This window comes from Megalobrama amblycephala, linkage group LG5 (assembly GCF_018812025.1).
Source record: "Megalobrama amblycephala isolate DHTTF-2021 linkage group LG5, ASM1881202v1, whole genome shotgun sequence".
Taxonomy (NCBI): domain Eukaryota; kingdom Metazoa; phylum Chordata; class Actinopteri; order Cypriniformes; family Xenocyprididae; genus Megalobrama; species Megalobrama amblycephala.
The window spans coordinates 35,531,984-35,548,183 of NC_063048.1; the positions used below are offsets into that span (position 1 = coordinate 35,531,984).

General features: G+C 44.1%; 1 protein-coding gene across 1 annotated transcript in view; it reads right to left on the reverse strand.

Annotated features, from left to right (window-relative positions):
- Nucleotides 1-1,975: 1,975 nt before the first annotated feature.
- The window catches only part of dync1h1 (dynein, cytoplasmic 1, heavy chain 1), a 44,876-nt gene continuing 30,651 nt past the window's right edge, over nucleotides 1,976-16,200 (reverse strand). Inside the window, 27 exon segments of the mRNA XM_048192042.1 lie at nucleotides 1,976-2,348; nucleotides 2,430-2,554; nucleotides 2,625-2,793; nucleotides 5,610-5,752; nucleotides 5,833-5,986; nucleotides 6,355-6,563; nucleotides 8,001-8,104; nucleotides 8,286-8,503; nucleotides 8,584-8,754; nucleotides 8,836-8,949; nucleotides 9,028-9,151; nucleotides 9,228-9,288; nucleotides 10,279-10,390; nucleotides 10,471-10,631; nucleotides 10,712-10,787; nucleotides 10,864-11,038; nucleotides 12,249-12,343; nucleotides 12,513-12,647; nucleotides 12,754-13,007; nucleotides 13,084-13,234; nucleotides 13,366-13,512; nucleotides 13,603-13,756; nucleotides 13,988-14,115; nucleotides 14,196-14,287; nucleotides 14,290-14,407; nucleotides 15,627-15,842; nucleotides 15,912-16,029. Of these exon segments, the coding sequence (XP_048047999.1) occupies nucleotides 2,220-2,348; nucleotides 2,430-2,554; nucleotides 2,625-2,793; nucleotides 5,610-5,752; nucleotides 5,833-5,986; nucleotides 6,355-6,563; nucleotides 8,001-8,104; nucleotides 8,286-8,503; nucleotides 8,584-8,754; nucleotides 8,836-8,949; nucleotides 9,028-9,151; nucleotides 9,228-9,288; nucleotides 10,279-10,390; nucleotides 10,471-10,631; nucleotides 10,712-10,787; nucleotides 10,864-11,038; nucleotides 12,249-12,343; nucleotides 12,513-12,647; nucleotides 12,754-13,007; nucleotides 13,084-13,234; nucleotides 13,366-13,512; nucleotides 13,603-13,756; nucleotides 13,988-14,115; nucleotides 14,196-14,287; nucleotides 14,290-14,407; nucleotides 15,627-15,842; nucleotides 15,912-16,029 (3,853 nt within the window). The 3' untranslated portion in view covers nucleotides 1,976-2,219.

Genomic DNA, 16,200 nt, shown 5'->3' on the forward strand with positions numbered 1-16,200 from the left:
ATTTGCACTAACCCTACAAATATTCTCAACCTTTAATGTGATTATGAGATAAATTAAGTGTTAAATGTCCAAATAGTTCAGTTATAAATAAAACGAATGATGTTCATTTACTCTTTTATTTAGTAAGAAATTATGTTAATTTAGTTTTATGCACTAATGTGTTTTTGTATGCATTATATAGTAAGCTATATTTGTATATGGTTTGGGGAGACCCGATTTGTCGGATCCTGGACACAAGGTGGCGCTGAAGGCAGTCAGGCACAGCTGTCTTTCACTGAGAAGCTCAAGTGGAGATCTAAAAGGTCATTGACTCGAACCCTCACAGCTCGAGGAGTCTTCAAGACTGACCTTCACTTGGAGTTACTCCATCATTAGTTCCTTCAGTGTGAATCATGATGAACTGAAGAGCGTCAAACAGCTGGAAGCTTTTATATGTTTAGTTGGATTACATCCTTTTTATATATGGATCATTCTGCAGAACTGGTTCAAAGTCAGGGTTGGAGATGTCTTTTTCCACAAATTTTGTATTAATGTAAATTGTATAATATCAAAGCTACACATTTCTAGTAACTGTGCAGTTAATTCTCATATTGTATTTTCAGAAAGTTTTGGAATATTTTTCATCTCCCCAAATTTGTCACTACCGAAACACAATAATCAATAATTTAATAAGAAGAGTCACATTGACCTATTGAGATTTTGTTCTCATCTTCCTTGTAAATATATTTTTTTAAAACAGTTTTCACAGGTAAATCAATAACAATTACAATTTTATCAATATTTCAAGTGTAATTTATGAGATTTGTTGTATTTTGAATCCAATCTTTCTTTGTAAAAGTCATAAAGTTTATCAAACTGATTTCAAACTGAAGGATTCATTAGTTTGAATAAACATTGAATCAAACACTATAATAACATCATTCAATATACTTTATTTTTGACAAATCATCCCGTGTTTCGGTCGTGATGCACAGTTTCAGTAGCGACAGTAATGTGTTGGTAGTGACCACATCACATGACACAATTTAACTCGCATACTAAAACACTAATGATTTGCATAACTGTACTAAAATTGTGTTTATTTCCCCCAAATGATTGAGTTCCCTTTTGTCACTACCGAAACAATGATGACATGTTTCAGTAGTGACAATTTCAGACACTTTTGAGCCGCTCAAAGATGATGATCAGCACATGGTTATCTAACACAGTTCTGAACACACATAAACACTACATTTTATGGAATAACAGCCAGAAAAGTGTGTTTAATTGCAGAAAAAGGTGTTTGTTAGTGACGTTCTTAAAGTTCCTCACAGATTTTCAGGCTTCTGAACACATTTAACTCAGAATGATGATGATCTGCTGTCAAAGAGAGGCTGTGAGGAGGAACACAGGAATATTTCCTAAAGTGTGTTAAAATCAGTCTCAATGACTCAAACACACACTGTTTCAGTAGTGACATGAACATGAGGGACACTTTTTTCTTTTTTTTTTTTTTTTTTTTTTTTTTTTTTTTACAAAGTTTCATGATTTAAAAATTAAATAAAATATATTTTTTAACTTCACTTTAAAAAAAAAAAATCTGAAATATATTTTTAAAAACAATGGAAAAAATAGCAAGTGTAATTTTAGGGGTCAGGGTTCAGGACAGACTCCTCCCAACTGAAAGTACCCAATAAATGATGATTTTATATATATTAATCTCACTAATATTTTAAATATTATTGTTCGATTCAACAGATAATAGAAGGATCTTAGTGAACGTCTAAAATTTGAAGACTTAAATGTGTTGTTTGGTCGTGGAACAGCAGTTTGCACCAGTTCTGCAGAATGACCCACACAGTGTTTATTAATATAATGTTTATAAATGACTTCTGAGGTCCTGAGAGAGCTTCGCCCGTCTAAAGCTCACTTGACTTATGAATTCACACGTTAAAGGATCCCACAGACACAAATGAATTATCAAACAGACACAAAATACACTCAAGGAATATTTGAACTTTATTGAAAACCACCAATCATGCAAAACTTCATATCAACTTCCATTTTTCCATCTAAAACACACAGTTCCCATCTTCTCCACTAAAACCTCCGTCGTCCAACATGCTTCTGACCTTCTAATCTCGTCCCAGAAAAAGACACAGTTATGATTTACTACACACGGATCAGCTGACTACACTAGCAGGAGTGATTAATAAAGATAAGAGAGTGCCGAACGTCTTCTACTCGGTGCAGAGGACGGCGACGCCGCGCTCGTAGAAGTGATGCGGGTCTTCCTTGGTGGCGATGTCAAAATCAACGGTGAAAATGAGATCGGCGCGCGTGAAGTTCAGATAGACGGGCAGCGTGACCTGCAGAGAGAGGAAGACACCGTGAGTGAGGAGGAAGAACGACAGGAGCTCTGAGCAGCGTCTGAGGAGCGTCACACTGACCATGTTCCTCTTCTCGCTGTTGCTCTGCTTCATCCAGCGCAGCTGCGTCAGCGGCAGTTCGGTGGAGATGGTGGTGGACAGCGAGAGCTTGTTGTTGGCACACGTGGCTCCCTGCAGCTTCAGACCTGCGGACAGACAGAGGTTAGCGAACGCACGCTTCAGACGGAGCGCTTCTCTCGCAGGACTCGCTCTCACCCTTGATGCCGAAGCTGCAGGCGTCCAGCGCCGACCCCTGCGCGGACGTGACGTTGACCTCCAGACAGAGCTCCTCCAGAGACCAGCTGTTGACCTGCGCCACGTACTGACGCGTGGCCGTGATGTACGCCTCCGGCACAAACAGACTGCCCAGGTTCACGTGGATGTTCTGAAGGAGAGCGAGAGACATTTCATCGGTCACGTTCACTACGGACTTTATAATACCAAGTAAGGAAAACTGCAGGGAACATGTCGATATGCTCTCTAAACGTAAACATGTAGGGAGAAACACAATGAGTTTATTCAGCAACACTTTCGAAATACAACTACCTACAAATCTCCATTATTTTTCATTCATTTTACAAAAAACAAAACAAACATCTGCTCCCAACCACTAGAATATGAAATAATTAGACGCCTATTAGACGAGGTTAACGGAGGCCGATCGGAACGAAACTCAGTAAGCATCAGGGTTTATGCAGGTTTCAGTAAGTCAAATTTAAGACCTTTTTAAGACATTTTAAGACCATAAAGATTGAAATTTAAGACCTACACGACGCATTACCAAAAATATTCAAATCAAAGAAATTCTGAAAAAATCATTTTATTTCAATGAATTCAGTCATTGAAAAAGCATTAATTTAATTTACAGATAAAGCAATCACATTAGTAACCTTCCACACACATCAATGTGCCAAATGCCCAAAACCTTAGGCCCAAAATGAAAATAGGCTAAAACAAACTTGCCCTCAAATAGAATAGATTTCATCTCATATTTATTTACATTACAAAACAGCATATTAATAGCCTAATAAAGATTGAACAGGCTACTCCAACCCATGTAACAACCAATGTACGTTAGCGTGCACACACACACACACACACCAGATAATCCATTTTAGATAGATAGATAGTTACCTCGGGATAATTACAGTATCTATCTATCTAACATGGATTATCTGATGTGTGTGTGTGTGTGTGTGTGTGTGTGTGTGTGTGTGTGTTTTTGGCTTTCATTGAACATTACGACATACGGCCGGTAAGAGTACGAATCAATTCCCTCTTTATAAACTCCCCCTATCCAAATCTCGCCATAAGCGATCTTGTTGGGCCCGCAAGAGAACGGCTTCGCGATTACTGAATCAGGGAACATCACTTGGAAGAGATCGCTAATCTCACTGTTGCTATTAAATGAGTGGTGTTTGTTTAGTCACCGTGTGTAGTATCCAAAGCACCTCGGCTTTCGATGTGTCAGTCGATCCAAAAGTACCCCGAAGGTTGTTCGACGGAGTTGTGATGATATTGCGCTGGAGACCGGAGGGACCAGGCATTGAGGAGGACGACGGCAGTGGTGAGGCTAATTGGTCCGCTGAAGGCATTTTGCGGCTAGCTTGTGTTTCTCCGCTCTGGCGTGTGACTCCAGCGCCTTTACACCGCTTCACACCCAGACTCCCTAACTGTTTTTTTTTTTTGCAAAGTTTGCAGTGAGCCTCGTACCTGGAGCTGGGTACCGCTTGTAACCAACAGCAGAAATCGCTGTGATCTAGCCATGTCTCGTTGAAAGTACATTTTCCCATTTTCCACACGTAGCCAAACTTTAACAAACTCTGAGGAGACGCAGACGTATTTCGCGGGCAGGTTTTGCATTTATCACGGGATTTGTAGTTTTATCACCGCGTATACCAACACCAATATACCCCAGAAAGAACTACGACTCGCTACTTTTTTGCTACTTTGTAATAACTTTCAGCAGGTAGCGTTTCTGGAAATGGGTAAAAAAAAGTTTGACTAAATGAAATTTAAGACCTCGGATGAAAATCTATCCGTTATTAAGACTTTTTAAGGCCTTAAATTTACAGTTCAGAATTTTAGACTTTTTAAGACTTTTTAAGACCCCGCGGAAACCCTGAGCATGTTCGACTCATGGGCCGTGAGAATTCTGAAAAATGGCCACTAGGTGGCGCTAATGAGTTTTACGCCTCTGTAATCATGTGGTGTTTCATATCATTTGATAGATCTCTTCACACTGAACAACTTTGCCTCAAGAACCACTGCTGTCAATCAAATCGTTCATTAAATATTCGCCATTATGTAAAATTTTTGCAAAGTAGTCCTAGGTTTTTCACTCGATCTGAATAAAGCCAGTGCAGTGCAATTCTCTGGACTTTCTAGGTAAGTAATTTTGAGGAAAAAAAAAAAGTTGAACTTTACCCTTTGGGTAGCTATAACAGGGACATTTAGAAAAGGGGCGTGGCCAAGTGTTCACAAAATCCTATAACTTCTAAACGAAAAGTGAGAACTTCACGAAAATTGGTGAGCACACATGACATATGACTCTAAAGAAGCATGCCAATGTTTATGAAGATCGGACTATAGGTGGCGCTATAGCTTTAAAAACCATATATTTCCTATGGTAAATTGCCTGTATTGGCTGTAAATGGTCTTTTCCTTCTACGACTGAAATGGTCACATGCTTGCTAAATAAAATATAATACTTTTTTACGCACAGGCCTTAAAACGTTTGAACCCCGATAATTGCTGCTCGCAGCTGTATTTATTATTATTCCTTCTGATCACAGGAATAAAATGATGTTCTTCCTCAGTGTTTCTGTCTCGTTTTCCAGCACAAATATCCAAACATTCTTAAATCAAGATACATTTATTCTGAAAAAGGCAACAAAATGAAGAACAAGAACAAATATCTGCCAGTGGAGTCAAAAAAAATAAACTTAATTCAAAGGGAAAACAATAAATTTGTTCTTGTTCTTCAAATTGATGCCTTTTTAAGAAAACAAGACTGAAGTCATTCTGCTTCTCCAGTAAATGTGTCTTGATTTAAGAATGTTTGGATATTTGTGCTGGAAAATGAGACAGAAACACTGAGGAAGAACATAATTTTTTGAAGTTAATGCAACATTTATCACAGTAAAGCTGCTTTAATTTCTGCGTTTGTGTGTTTAGGACCCGCAGAATGTGTGACGGCACCTTGAGCTCTTTAGCGCCGCCGCTGGCCGCTCCCTGCGAGATCTGCTGCAGCTGTTTGATCCTCTCGCTGAAGTCGGCGACCCACTGGATGACGGTCATGGCCGCCGGGACGGTGTAGCGACACCAGCTGCGAGGCAGAATGCCTGTGGAAACACGACAGCGGCTTTAGTGACGACACACAGATGTGTGAAGTTAGAGGGGTCAGAGGTCAGAGCCGCAGTACCTCTGACCAGGTCGTTGATGAGGGTGCGCAGGACGTTGGTCTGCTTCTTCTTGCCCTCACACACATGCACCACATCCGTCAGGTCCTGACGCACGTCCTGCAGCATCCGCACGCCCATCTTCACCTCGCGCTCGAAGAAGCGGAACAGAGGGTCCTGCGGAGGAACACACGCTTCATCAATCTGGACACTGTTAATTGCATAATTTGTAACAATATTCTCTTAAAGGGGACTTTTCTCAAGATGTAATATCAGTCTCTGGTGTCTCCAGAATGTGTCTGTGAAGTTTCAGCTCAAAATCCCCCACAGATCATTTATTTATTTTTGTGTGTGTCCCTTTAAATGCAAATGAGCTCCACTTTCCAGAAGAGGGCAGAGCTTTAACAGCTCAACAACAACAAAGCTGGAGAATCTCACGCAGCCAAAATGACAAAAGTGTTCAGCCTTACATTGTTCAAACCGGAGTCGACACTGATGGAGTGTGATCAGGGTAAACCTGAGGCTCGTGGCGTTTCCCAGCATACCTTGATGTTCTCCACGGTGCGTTTGAGTGGATTGACGGCCTCGGGGATGAGCAGCAGCCAGTTGCGGGCGGTGGTGTGAAGCGTCCTCATCCAGGCTGGCTGCGCGTCAGACGACGAGGTCGTGCGCTGCTTCTTCTCCGTCTCGTAGGCCAGATCGTCCTCATCCTCCAACATCTGCATTTTCAACAGCTTTCCCATCATGTCAATGCCTGAGCGGGAGGAGGAAGTGAGGTACGGGAGGGAGACAGCCCACAGGAAGTGAAGGAGGGAGATCAAATTAACAGTTGGACAAACTTAAACGTTCAAGCATTGTGTTGTTAATAAGGAGGTTTGAGTGCTGAAAACCTGACGGAAGAGACTGGAAGACTTGCCACGGTCTGATAAAAGATGTTTTTTAATCAGGAAAACATAATGAATGAAACTTATTTGGTGTGAATGAAGTGTTCTGCTTGTTGTGCTGGTTGGGTAAACAATAATTAAGCACTTTATTTTTGCAGTTTCATTTTTGAAGGATTAGTTCACTTTCAAATTAAATTTTCCTGATAATTTACTCTCCTCCATGTCATCCAAGGTGTTCATGTCCTTCATTTCTTTTCGACTGAAGAAAGAAGGTTTTTGAGGAAAACATTCCAGGATTTTTCTCCATATAGTGGACTTCACTGGGGTTCAACGGGTTGAAGGTCCAAATGTCAGTTTCAGTGCAGCTTCAAAGAGCTCTACATGATCCCAGACGAGGAATAAGAGTCTTCAAACTTTGACTAAATTGTCATATTCAATATGCTAGTGCAAGTATGTAACAATTAGTTCAAACTTTGACCTGTGGAGGGCAGTAAAACACTTAGCAGCGTCTACACTGATGGAATTCTAATAGAGAAGAAGAAGAGAGCTAGTTCAAGATGAGCATTTATGGTTAAAATGTATATAATTTTTAATTTTTTTTTAGAAAATGTCCGATGGTTTCTTTAGATGAGACTCTTATTCCTCGTCTGGGATCATGTAGAGCTCTTTGAAGCTGCACTGAAACTGACATTTGGACCTTCAACCCGTTGAACCCCAGTGAAGTCCACTATATGGAGAAAAATCCTGGAATGTTTTCCTTCATTTCTTTTCCACTGAAGAAAGAAAGACATGAACATCTTGGATGACATGGAGGAGAGTAAATTATCAGGAAAATTTAATTTGAAAGTGAACTAATCCTTTAAAAGTTAATCTACTGAAATCGAAGAGTTATAGTTTTAGAGTCAAATTAGCAACCAGCCGTATGACGGGTTTGCTGAAAACGATGGCAAGTCCAGCTACAGGCGGACACAAGGGCAGTGCTGAGGACGACATGCGCTCCAGCGGGACTGAACTGAACCGAAGGACGAGAAACAGCATCACAACAAACAGAAAGCAAAGGGTGGAGGTGACGGACGGTGACATGACGGCAGTGAAATACAGCTCCTGGAGGCTGAGGATCAGAAGGACACCCGCTCCGGTGTGTGCGGCCCGATTACAGCACACACACTCGAGCAGGTGTGTGTTCCGTCCCAAACACAGATGAGGAAGAGTCGAGTGATGAAGGCCTGTGGAAATGACCTCGAAACAGAGAGAGATGAAGACAGGAAGGTTAATGAGTAAACGGCCCATCGCAGTGACGCTCATACCCTGAGTCGTGAGCAGGACCTTCTCCGCGTTACTCGGCAAACCCAGCCATGATGGAGTCTGAGTGTCCGGCAGCAGCTCCACCCAGTGAATGAACTCCTCGCGCCTGACACACACAAACACAGTCAATACCAGCGCTTTATACCGGACAGACCAATCAAAACAGCCTGATGTCGCAAAATTAATCATTTATGAAACTGATGAAGCAACAGAGTCATTATTCAGATCAATGACGGTGTAAAGTTAGTCAATCAAATTCTGATATAAAGCATCTTCTCAGAACTGACCGGATGCCGTCGGGCATCTTGATGTCCTTGTGTCCGTCCACTTTGAACGCCAGCTTGAACTCGCTGTCGAAGCTGCTGGTGGTGAAGAGACGGTCCAGGAAGGTGTTGAGGAGCCGCTGGTCGAACTCGTTGTCGATGCGGCCGCCGTAGATGGACTGAGCCATCAGGGTCTTCAGCGCCGCCCACGGGATCTTATCCGGAGAAATGTTCTGCCGACCCTGTGGAGAAGGACAGACGCTCTGAGTCTCTGCGCTCAACAACAACAGCAGCGACAACACCACGACAGACGCGCTCGGACCTTCGCCGTATCGTCCAGCCAGGTGTCGATGGTGTCGCAGGCCGAGCGCAGGTCAGACTCTCCGAACTCGTACTTCTTGGACCAGCCGAGCGGAGCGTAACGGAGGCGCTCCTGGATGACGGCGTGGAACCAGGCCAGGAGGAAGTACAAGCGAGCTCTTTCGTTTGGAGACTGTGAGAGAAGAACAACAGCATGATAAACCAGAATGAAGAAAAAAACCAACAGACTGTTTTTGACATTGTGGGGTCTCACCTTGCACATGCGCGCCACAGGAATATTGCTGAACGTGCGCAGCATGTTGGCCTTCATACCGGGAGGAGGCTCAAACACAAAGATGCGTCCGGCTCGCAGCAGGTTCACAGGGACCTGAGGGAGAAGATCAATCATCAGGTGATGCGTTCATGACACCACAGCACAGACTGAGCAGAGGAAGTGATGCGTGACCTTCGGGTTGATCTCCATGGTGAGGAAGAGGCGGAAACTGGCATGCGGCTGCATGGAGTGGAGCTTCTTCTCCAGCTGCATCAGCCAACCAGGAGCCAGATGAACGTTCTCCAACATCACCCACCTCAAACACAAACACACACACGTGAGAGCGGATCGAGACCGCCGGTGGAGCATGTGACGATCGGCTGCTCGCTCACCTGCCGGACTTCACCGCTGTGTTGATGTCTCGGTCTGCCTTATTGAAGCCTTCAGCAGAACCTGAAGATGGACAAATGAGAACATCATTATAATTGTGTGTTTGGGACAAGGCTTTAATGGTGAGACTTTTGTTTTTGTTAAAAAAATTGATTCATCAGCCAATATATCAGCTTTCAAATATAAAAATTATCAGCCATTTTCATATCAGTGCATCCCATAATTGTTAGCTCATATTAAAGGTCCCATTTTTCGTGGTTTTTTGAAGCTTTGATTGTGTTTATAGTGTGCAATATAACATGTGTTCATGTTTCGCGTGTAAAAAAACACAGTATTTTTCACATAATTTACTTATCTGTATACCGCTGTTTCCACTGTCATAAAAACGGGCTGATGACTTCCTTGTTCTATGAAGTCCCTCCTTCAGAAATACGTAACGAGTTCTGATTGTGCCAGCGGTTCCTGTGTTGTGATTCGACAGCAGCTTAGCGAACCTTGCCCGGAAAGGTCACGCCTCTTACCATAACGTGGAGATGCACGCGCTCAGTGTTATTGTGAACATGTCTTTAATTTTACCCTATCAATCTGAGCCGGAATCAGACCCGGTGATTGGACTGCGGGATGAAAATAACAGCGTTTCGACGACATGGCGACAAACACACTCTACAAACGCAACTCTTGTGTATTCCTGTGGGCGGAGGTTAGTCAAAAAACTGTGTTAGTGACGTCATTAAAGAAGGAAGTAGAGGGATGTAGTCCAAACTGGCCGTTCGATGTAGGCGACTTCTGTTAAATAAAATATCTCGCTTGGCATTGAACTTTGAGCTTTAAAATTTTACAGATTTTATTTATACTCTAACAACAACATTACACACTAACTAAAGTTTGAAACATGGGATCACGAAGAACGGGACATTTAACTAATATAATTCAGAATTGTGAGATTTTTATTTTTTATTCCCTGGCGTAAACAAGCTTCCACAGTTTAATCCAGGGTTTTAAAGCCGTTTTCCCAGTCAGTCTGGGTGTCTGTGGCGGGACTGAAGCTCTTACCGATGGAGATGGAGGTGATGTGTTTGTTCTGCTCGGCGGCGAGATCCCGCACCAGACCGCTGGCGTCGTATCCGGGCACAGAGCACATGAGCACCGGCGTCCCCGGCTTCACCTGCACACAAACACACATCACTAATGCAGGATCCGCAGGAGTCACTGCGACGGCACACACGACCGCACACGGGTCGTTACCTCACTGTCCACGATGTTGGCCAGGTCCAGCGGCTGATCGATGATGGCCATGAAGTTTTCTCCCATGACTTTAGACACAAAGATGTGCGACATGGCCAGCAGACGATCGGGTCTGAACGCCTGGATCAGCAGCAGCTGGTGGACGGCCTGACCAATTACAGCTGAGGACAGACATCAACACACATGTGTCACATCTGCAGACGTTCACATGACGCTGCGTGTCAAATGCATTCAGACTCACTGGACGTCTTTTCCTCGCTCCACAGGTACGGCACAGACAGCTCCGGCGAGTTGCTCTCCAGCCACATGAAGATTTGCTGGAATACAGAAAGGCGTCACATGTTCAGAAGCGCTGCGTGAGAGCAGACTGCGTACAGACGGAGAGACGCTCACCTCGTCGGCCTGGATTTTGGACACCAGGTCTTTGAAGGCCGGCAGACGGCTGAGGCGCACCATGGCTTCGGACTGCTCGCCGCTCAAGCCCTTCACCTTCGGCACGGTCGTCCCGCTCAACACGATCTCTTTCCCACGCAAGAAGTGCTGGAACTCTGCGTCGTATGACGGTTCGCTGGGAAACAGTGGGAGAAACACAGACGTCTGATCTTCACATTCACCAATAGTTCATGTGCGTTTGGATCAGATGAGAGCGGTTCTTCTGCTTTACTGACTGAAAGAGCAGAAGCTGATTTCTGTCAGCGACTGTAAATGAGACTTAAAGGGTTAGTTGTTCCAATCCCATAAAACTTGTTTATCTGAGAGATTTCTGCCCCTCTGTTGAAAGTCTATTCATACTATGACACTTCAAAACGTTCATAAAGTGATCATAAATATGAATGGAGCGATTCAATTCACACAATCACTTTATGTGATGAACAGATTTAATTCAGGCTTTTATTTACATATAAACATTGATCAGAAACTGGTGAACTGAAGCTCAAGAACCAATCAGGTGCATTCTTGTGATTAAAGGATTAGTTCACTTCAGAATTCGCTCCACGCATGACGTAATCATGTTGGAAAGGTCACGCGTGACGTAGGAGGAAGTACCGATCCAGTGTTTACAAAGCAAACGTCAAAGACTAAGTCAAACGGCCTTTACAAAAAAGGTAAAACAACGATGTCGTACAATTCTGAAGTTGGAGGAGAAAATGAGATGGAGTTTTTCACAGTACTTCCACCTACGTCACACGTGACCTTTCCAACATGATTACGTCATGCGTGGAGCATCACAGAGCAGTGCAAGACGAGCATTTGTGGTTAAAAAGTATATAATTTTATTTGTTTTAGAAAATGACTGATGGTTTCTCTAGATAAGACTCTTATTCCTCGTCTGGGATCATGTAGAGCTCTTTGAAGCTGCACTGAAACTGACATTTGGACCTTCAACCCGTTGAACCCCAGTGAAGTCCACTATATGGAGAAAAATCCTGGAATGTTTTCCTTCATTTCTTTTCCACTGAAGAAAGAAAGACATGAACTTGATCTTGGATGACATCTTTGGCTTGCTTAGTTGGGGACACTTGACATTTGATATTCAACAGTGCTTTGATCTGCCTGCATTGACACTATTCTTTAAGAGCTGCTGTGCAGCCAAAATAATGTACCAGTTATCAATGTAAAGCTGCTTTGACACAATCTGCATTGTAGAAAGCGCTATATAAATAAAGGTGACTCGACATGGGGGAGAGTAAATTATCAGGAAATTTTCATTCTGAAGTGAACTAATCCTTTAAAACTCTGTGCATTTATGAAGTTGTTTCCATCCTGTAGTTCAGTACCTGGTCAGGCCCTTCAGGTTGATTCGGGCGAGCAGCACGGCAAACGTGATGTGATCTTGATGCAACATTCCTCGAGCGACTCGGTTAAATGCGCCCTAAAGTGAAAAACCATTTCAGCAATGAAATATGTTCATGTGTTCATCGAAGTTCAGCAGCAAAATACTAGATGAACTGTGTTTGCATCATTTAACACTTGCAGGTTTGCATAAAACTAGTCGTTTGTATTTCCGAGTGTTTTTATAGCTGTGGAAGGCGGTTCCTCACCTGGAACAGGTCTTTGGTGATGTGTGTCAGACGCTGCGTGTGGTCGCTCACGCTCTTCAGGTTGGAGTTCTCGTATAACACCGTGTGATAGATGTCCAGGAAGAAGTGCAGCGAGTACTGGTACAGGAAGTGCATCTGCGCAAGAGACAAATCCAGCATGAAGAGTGACAAATGCAATGGACACAAACACACACACACACACACACACACACACACACACAATCATTAACAGACATGTGACCTGGTTCAGAGCCTCCATGGTGAAGTAGATGCTGCTGCAGGCCGAGGCCAGCGACAGGTACTGCTGAGACACAGACTCCACTTCCTGCATCACGATGTCCGTTTCCTCCACTTTCCTGGTCACCTCCGCCGCCTCCTTCTTCAGGTTCTCCAGTGTGGTGATGATGGTGTCGTCGTCCAGGATGCGACCCTTGACCTCATTCAGCGCCTGCAGCAGAGATTTCTCCAGCTGACGCAGACGCAGCTGGAATTCACCTGAGCGGAGGGAAGAAAACGGCTTTAGCACGAGTCGACGGGACGTCCTGCGGCGCTCGCGCTCTCCATCACTCACCCTGAAGCTTCAGCAGGTCCGATCGCTTCTCATCCACATCGGGACGCTCGGCCTTCAGAACTTCGTTCAGGCACTGGCTCTGCAGGCTGCTGCGGGTCACGGTGAAGTTCACGAAGGTCACACGCGAGCAGAGGTCGGGAGGGAACTCCACCTGCAGAGACAGGACAGGATTCAAGCATTATGTTAGGACTGCATGATTAATCAATTACAGCTGCTGCTACTAAAAATGACCAATCAAACGAGTCACTGCGCAGACAGTGTGATGGACATGAGATCAAGTACCGTTGGGTCTCGCGTGGAGAGGAAGATGACGAAGGAAGGAGACAGATCGATGTCCTGATCTCCGAGGGTGATGAGAACACGGCCACCGGTTCGCCGCACCTCTCTGTTGAGCACCGGGTTCAATATGGGGTCGTAACTCTCCACGTCCTGAGAGACACGGGGAAAAACACACGAGTGAGAGAAGAAGGACGGACGGACGGTCAATAAAGAGCACGAATCTGTCGGGTCGACCTGTACCTGCACTAACAGAGGGTTGCCGAATCTCAGAGCGCTCTCCAAGTTCTTCCTGAAGGCATCGTCCAGAAAGCTGGTGCGGGTGATCTTTCTGTCTTTATATTCGTTCATGATGAACTCTGTGGCCTGACCGGATGGATCGATGATCAGCGGATACCTGAGGAGCAAACGCAGGATCAATCACCCAGCAAACATCTCAAGTGTAACAAAGTTTTTCACGGGAATAAACCCATCTAATAAAACATCCTAATATTAAAAACTTGTGTCATCCTGGAACGACACATTTAAACAATCTGGAACGTCAATGTGAAAAATGATGAAAACTTCTGATTTCACGGCACTCAGTTGGGATTTATCGATCCGTTGTCACATGTAAGCGGACACTCACCGGTTGAACCTCTTCAGCATGATGGCGTTCTCCGTGCAGAGGTCGTCGGCTGGCAGCGAGTTGGCCTGCCAGCGCAGTCTCTCGTCCGCATTGGACAGATATTCAGTCCTGGCGATGTCTGTGCGGAACTACATGGGAAAAGATCACTGGGTTAGACCGCTCAGAATGGACCGATCCAACCCTATTCTGATATAAACGTCATCTGTACCTGAACATTGGCCTGCTGCAGGTGATGAGACCAGGTGGTGAAGAGGTTCTGTCTCATCTGCTGATCAAAATAACCAGCGTAAGCCACGAAGCGGCGGAGAGGAGACAGTCGCCAGCGATGGTGGACATCTGGTTCTTGAAGGTCTCGCTGGTCTTTTCCCATCGCTCCCGCTCAGCAGATAAACTCTTCAGCAGGGCTGTGCTGCGGTTCACCTGCACCAATCAGAGATCACCAGATGAACAGTTAGGAGAGATTATTACAACCTCAATTCCTGAAGACAAAGGGCTGCTTTTAAAGGCTTCTGTGAGCTACCTGAGAAGGTTGTTTTTTTTCTACTACAAAAATCTCAAAGTTCAAATGAGAGTTTGATGAAAGAACAAGCCGATCAATCAGGAATGGTAACTGATCCAAAACAGAAGTGTTTCATGGTCTCTCCTGTTCTACATTATTCGTTTAACAGATGCTTTTATCCAAAGTGACTTAAAATGAGGAACAACTGAAAGGAAGAAAAGCTTAGCATGCTAATTGGTTAGTTGTTAAAGTTGCTTCTGTTGCAGATACTGAGAAAATCTAAGAATCATCTAATCTGAAGTTATTAAAAATATAACATGTGGTGCATTTCTACAAAAATTCTCCATTTTGAGTTGATTCTCACTTCAACTATGGAACTTTGGCATCTGCGTGAACACACGTCTTCCCAGTGGCGCAACAAGATGAGTGACAGTTGCCTGACCCAGAGATTGTGGGTTCGAGTCCTGTGTGGGACAACTTTATACAATTGTGTGTAATGTGTCATTTTAATTTCTTTATTATCCGGGTAGACGATGTACTAATCTTTCTTGTTTGCCACCTGATGTCACCTGTTGGAGTTTGGGTTCCTTGCCGCTGTCGCCTTTGGCTTGCTTAGTTGGGGACACTTGACATTTGATATTCAACAGTGCTTTGATCTGCCTGCATTGACACTATTCTTTAAGAGCTGCTGTGCAGCCAAAAATATATACCAGTTATCACTGTAAAGCTGCTTTGACACAATCTGCATTGTAAAAAGCGCTATATAAATAAAGGTGACCTGACTTGACTTCTTCTTGGATCAGAAATAAGTCTGTTTTTGTTCATTCGGCATTTGTTCTGATCTCATTTTGAGTTCAATCTCTGTACTTCTGAACCAGTTATTTTAAATTTATGTTCAATTTTTGCTGTTTTTGTTCATCCTGCTTTGCATTACACTACAGCCCTTTCAGGGTCTTGACCCTGCATCGCTGCTTGCAGCTATATTTTCATATTGTATTATTTTTAAATGGATTTGACAGCATGATTTCTGCATTCTTTGTTTTTTATTTGATGTTTGTAAAGTGCTTTGAGATGCAACTTTAAGGCGCTACAGAAAATAAAGTTTGCTATTATGAGTAAGCGTGAGTGTTGTGGTCGTACCTTGGCCTCCACGGCGGCCAGATCGGCTTTGATGGCCTGCGCCTCAGAGATGAGCACGGCGTACTCCTCCTTATAGCGCGCAATGCTGGCCTCCAGATCCCGGATCATCTGCTCCACCTCCTCTGCCTTCGTCTTGTTGTCTTTAGCGTCGTCCTCCAGCTTCTGCAGCTCGTTCCTCAAAGGCTCCACCCGCTTCAGCATGTCTGCGTAATTCAACTGAACACAGAGCCAGAGATCAGAGATCAGCCGCTGCGCTCGCGGGAGCTTCAGCGGTCAGCGCCGTACCTGAGCGATCGCCCACTTGACCATCGGCCCGCAGGCCAGAGACGCCCGGTTGACCTGCTCATAGTTGTAGCTGGGGTTGGACATGTAGTTCTTCTTCATTTTCTCACGGATGGAGTCACTAGGACACGCAGAGAGTGTGTTAGAACGAGGCCGACTGTTATCTCATCATGACACAGAACAAGAATGGAGTCACACCGTGTCCTGACCAGACGAGAGACGCCATCAAAGGCGTCTTTTCCACGTTAATCAGAGTTTCTGCACAATGGTGATATATACGGCAAGCGATTCT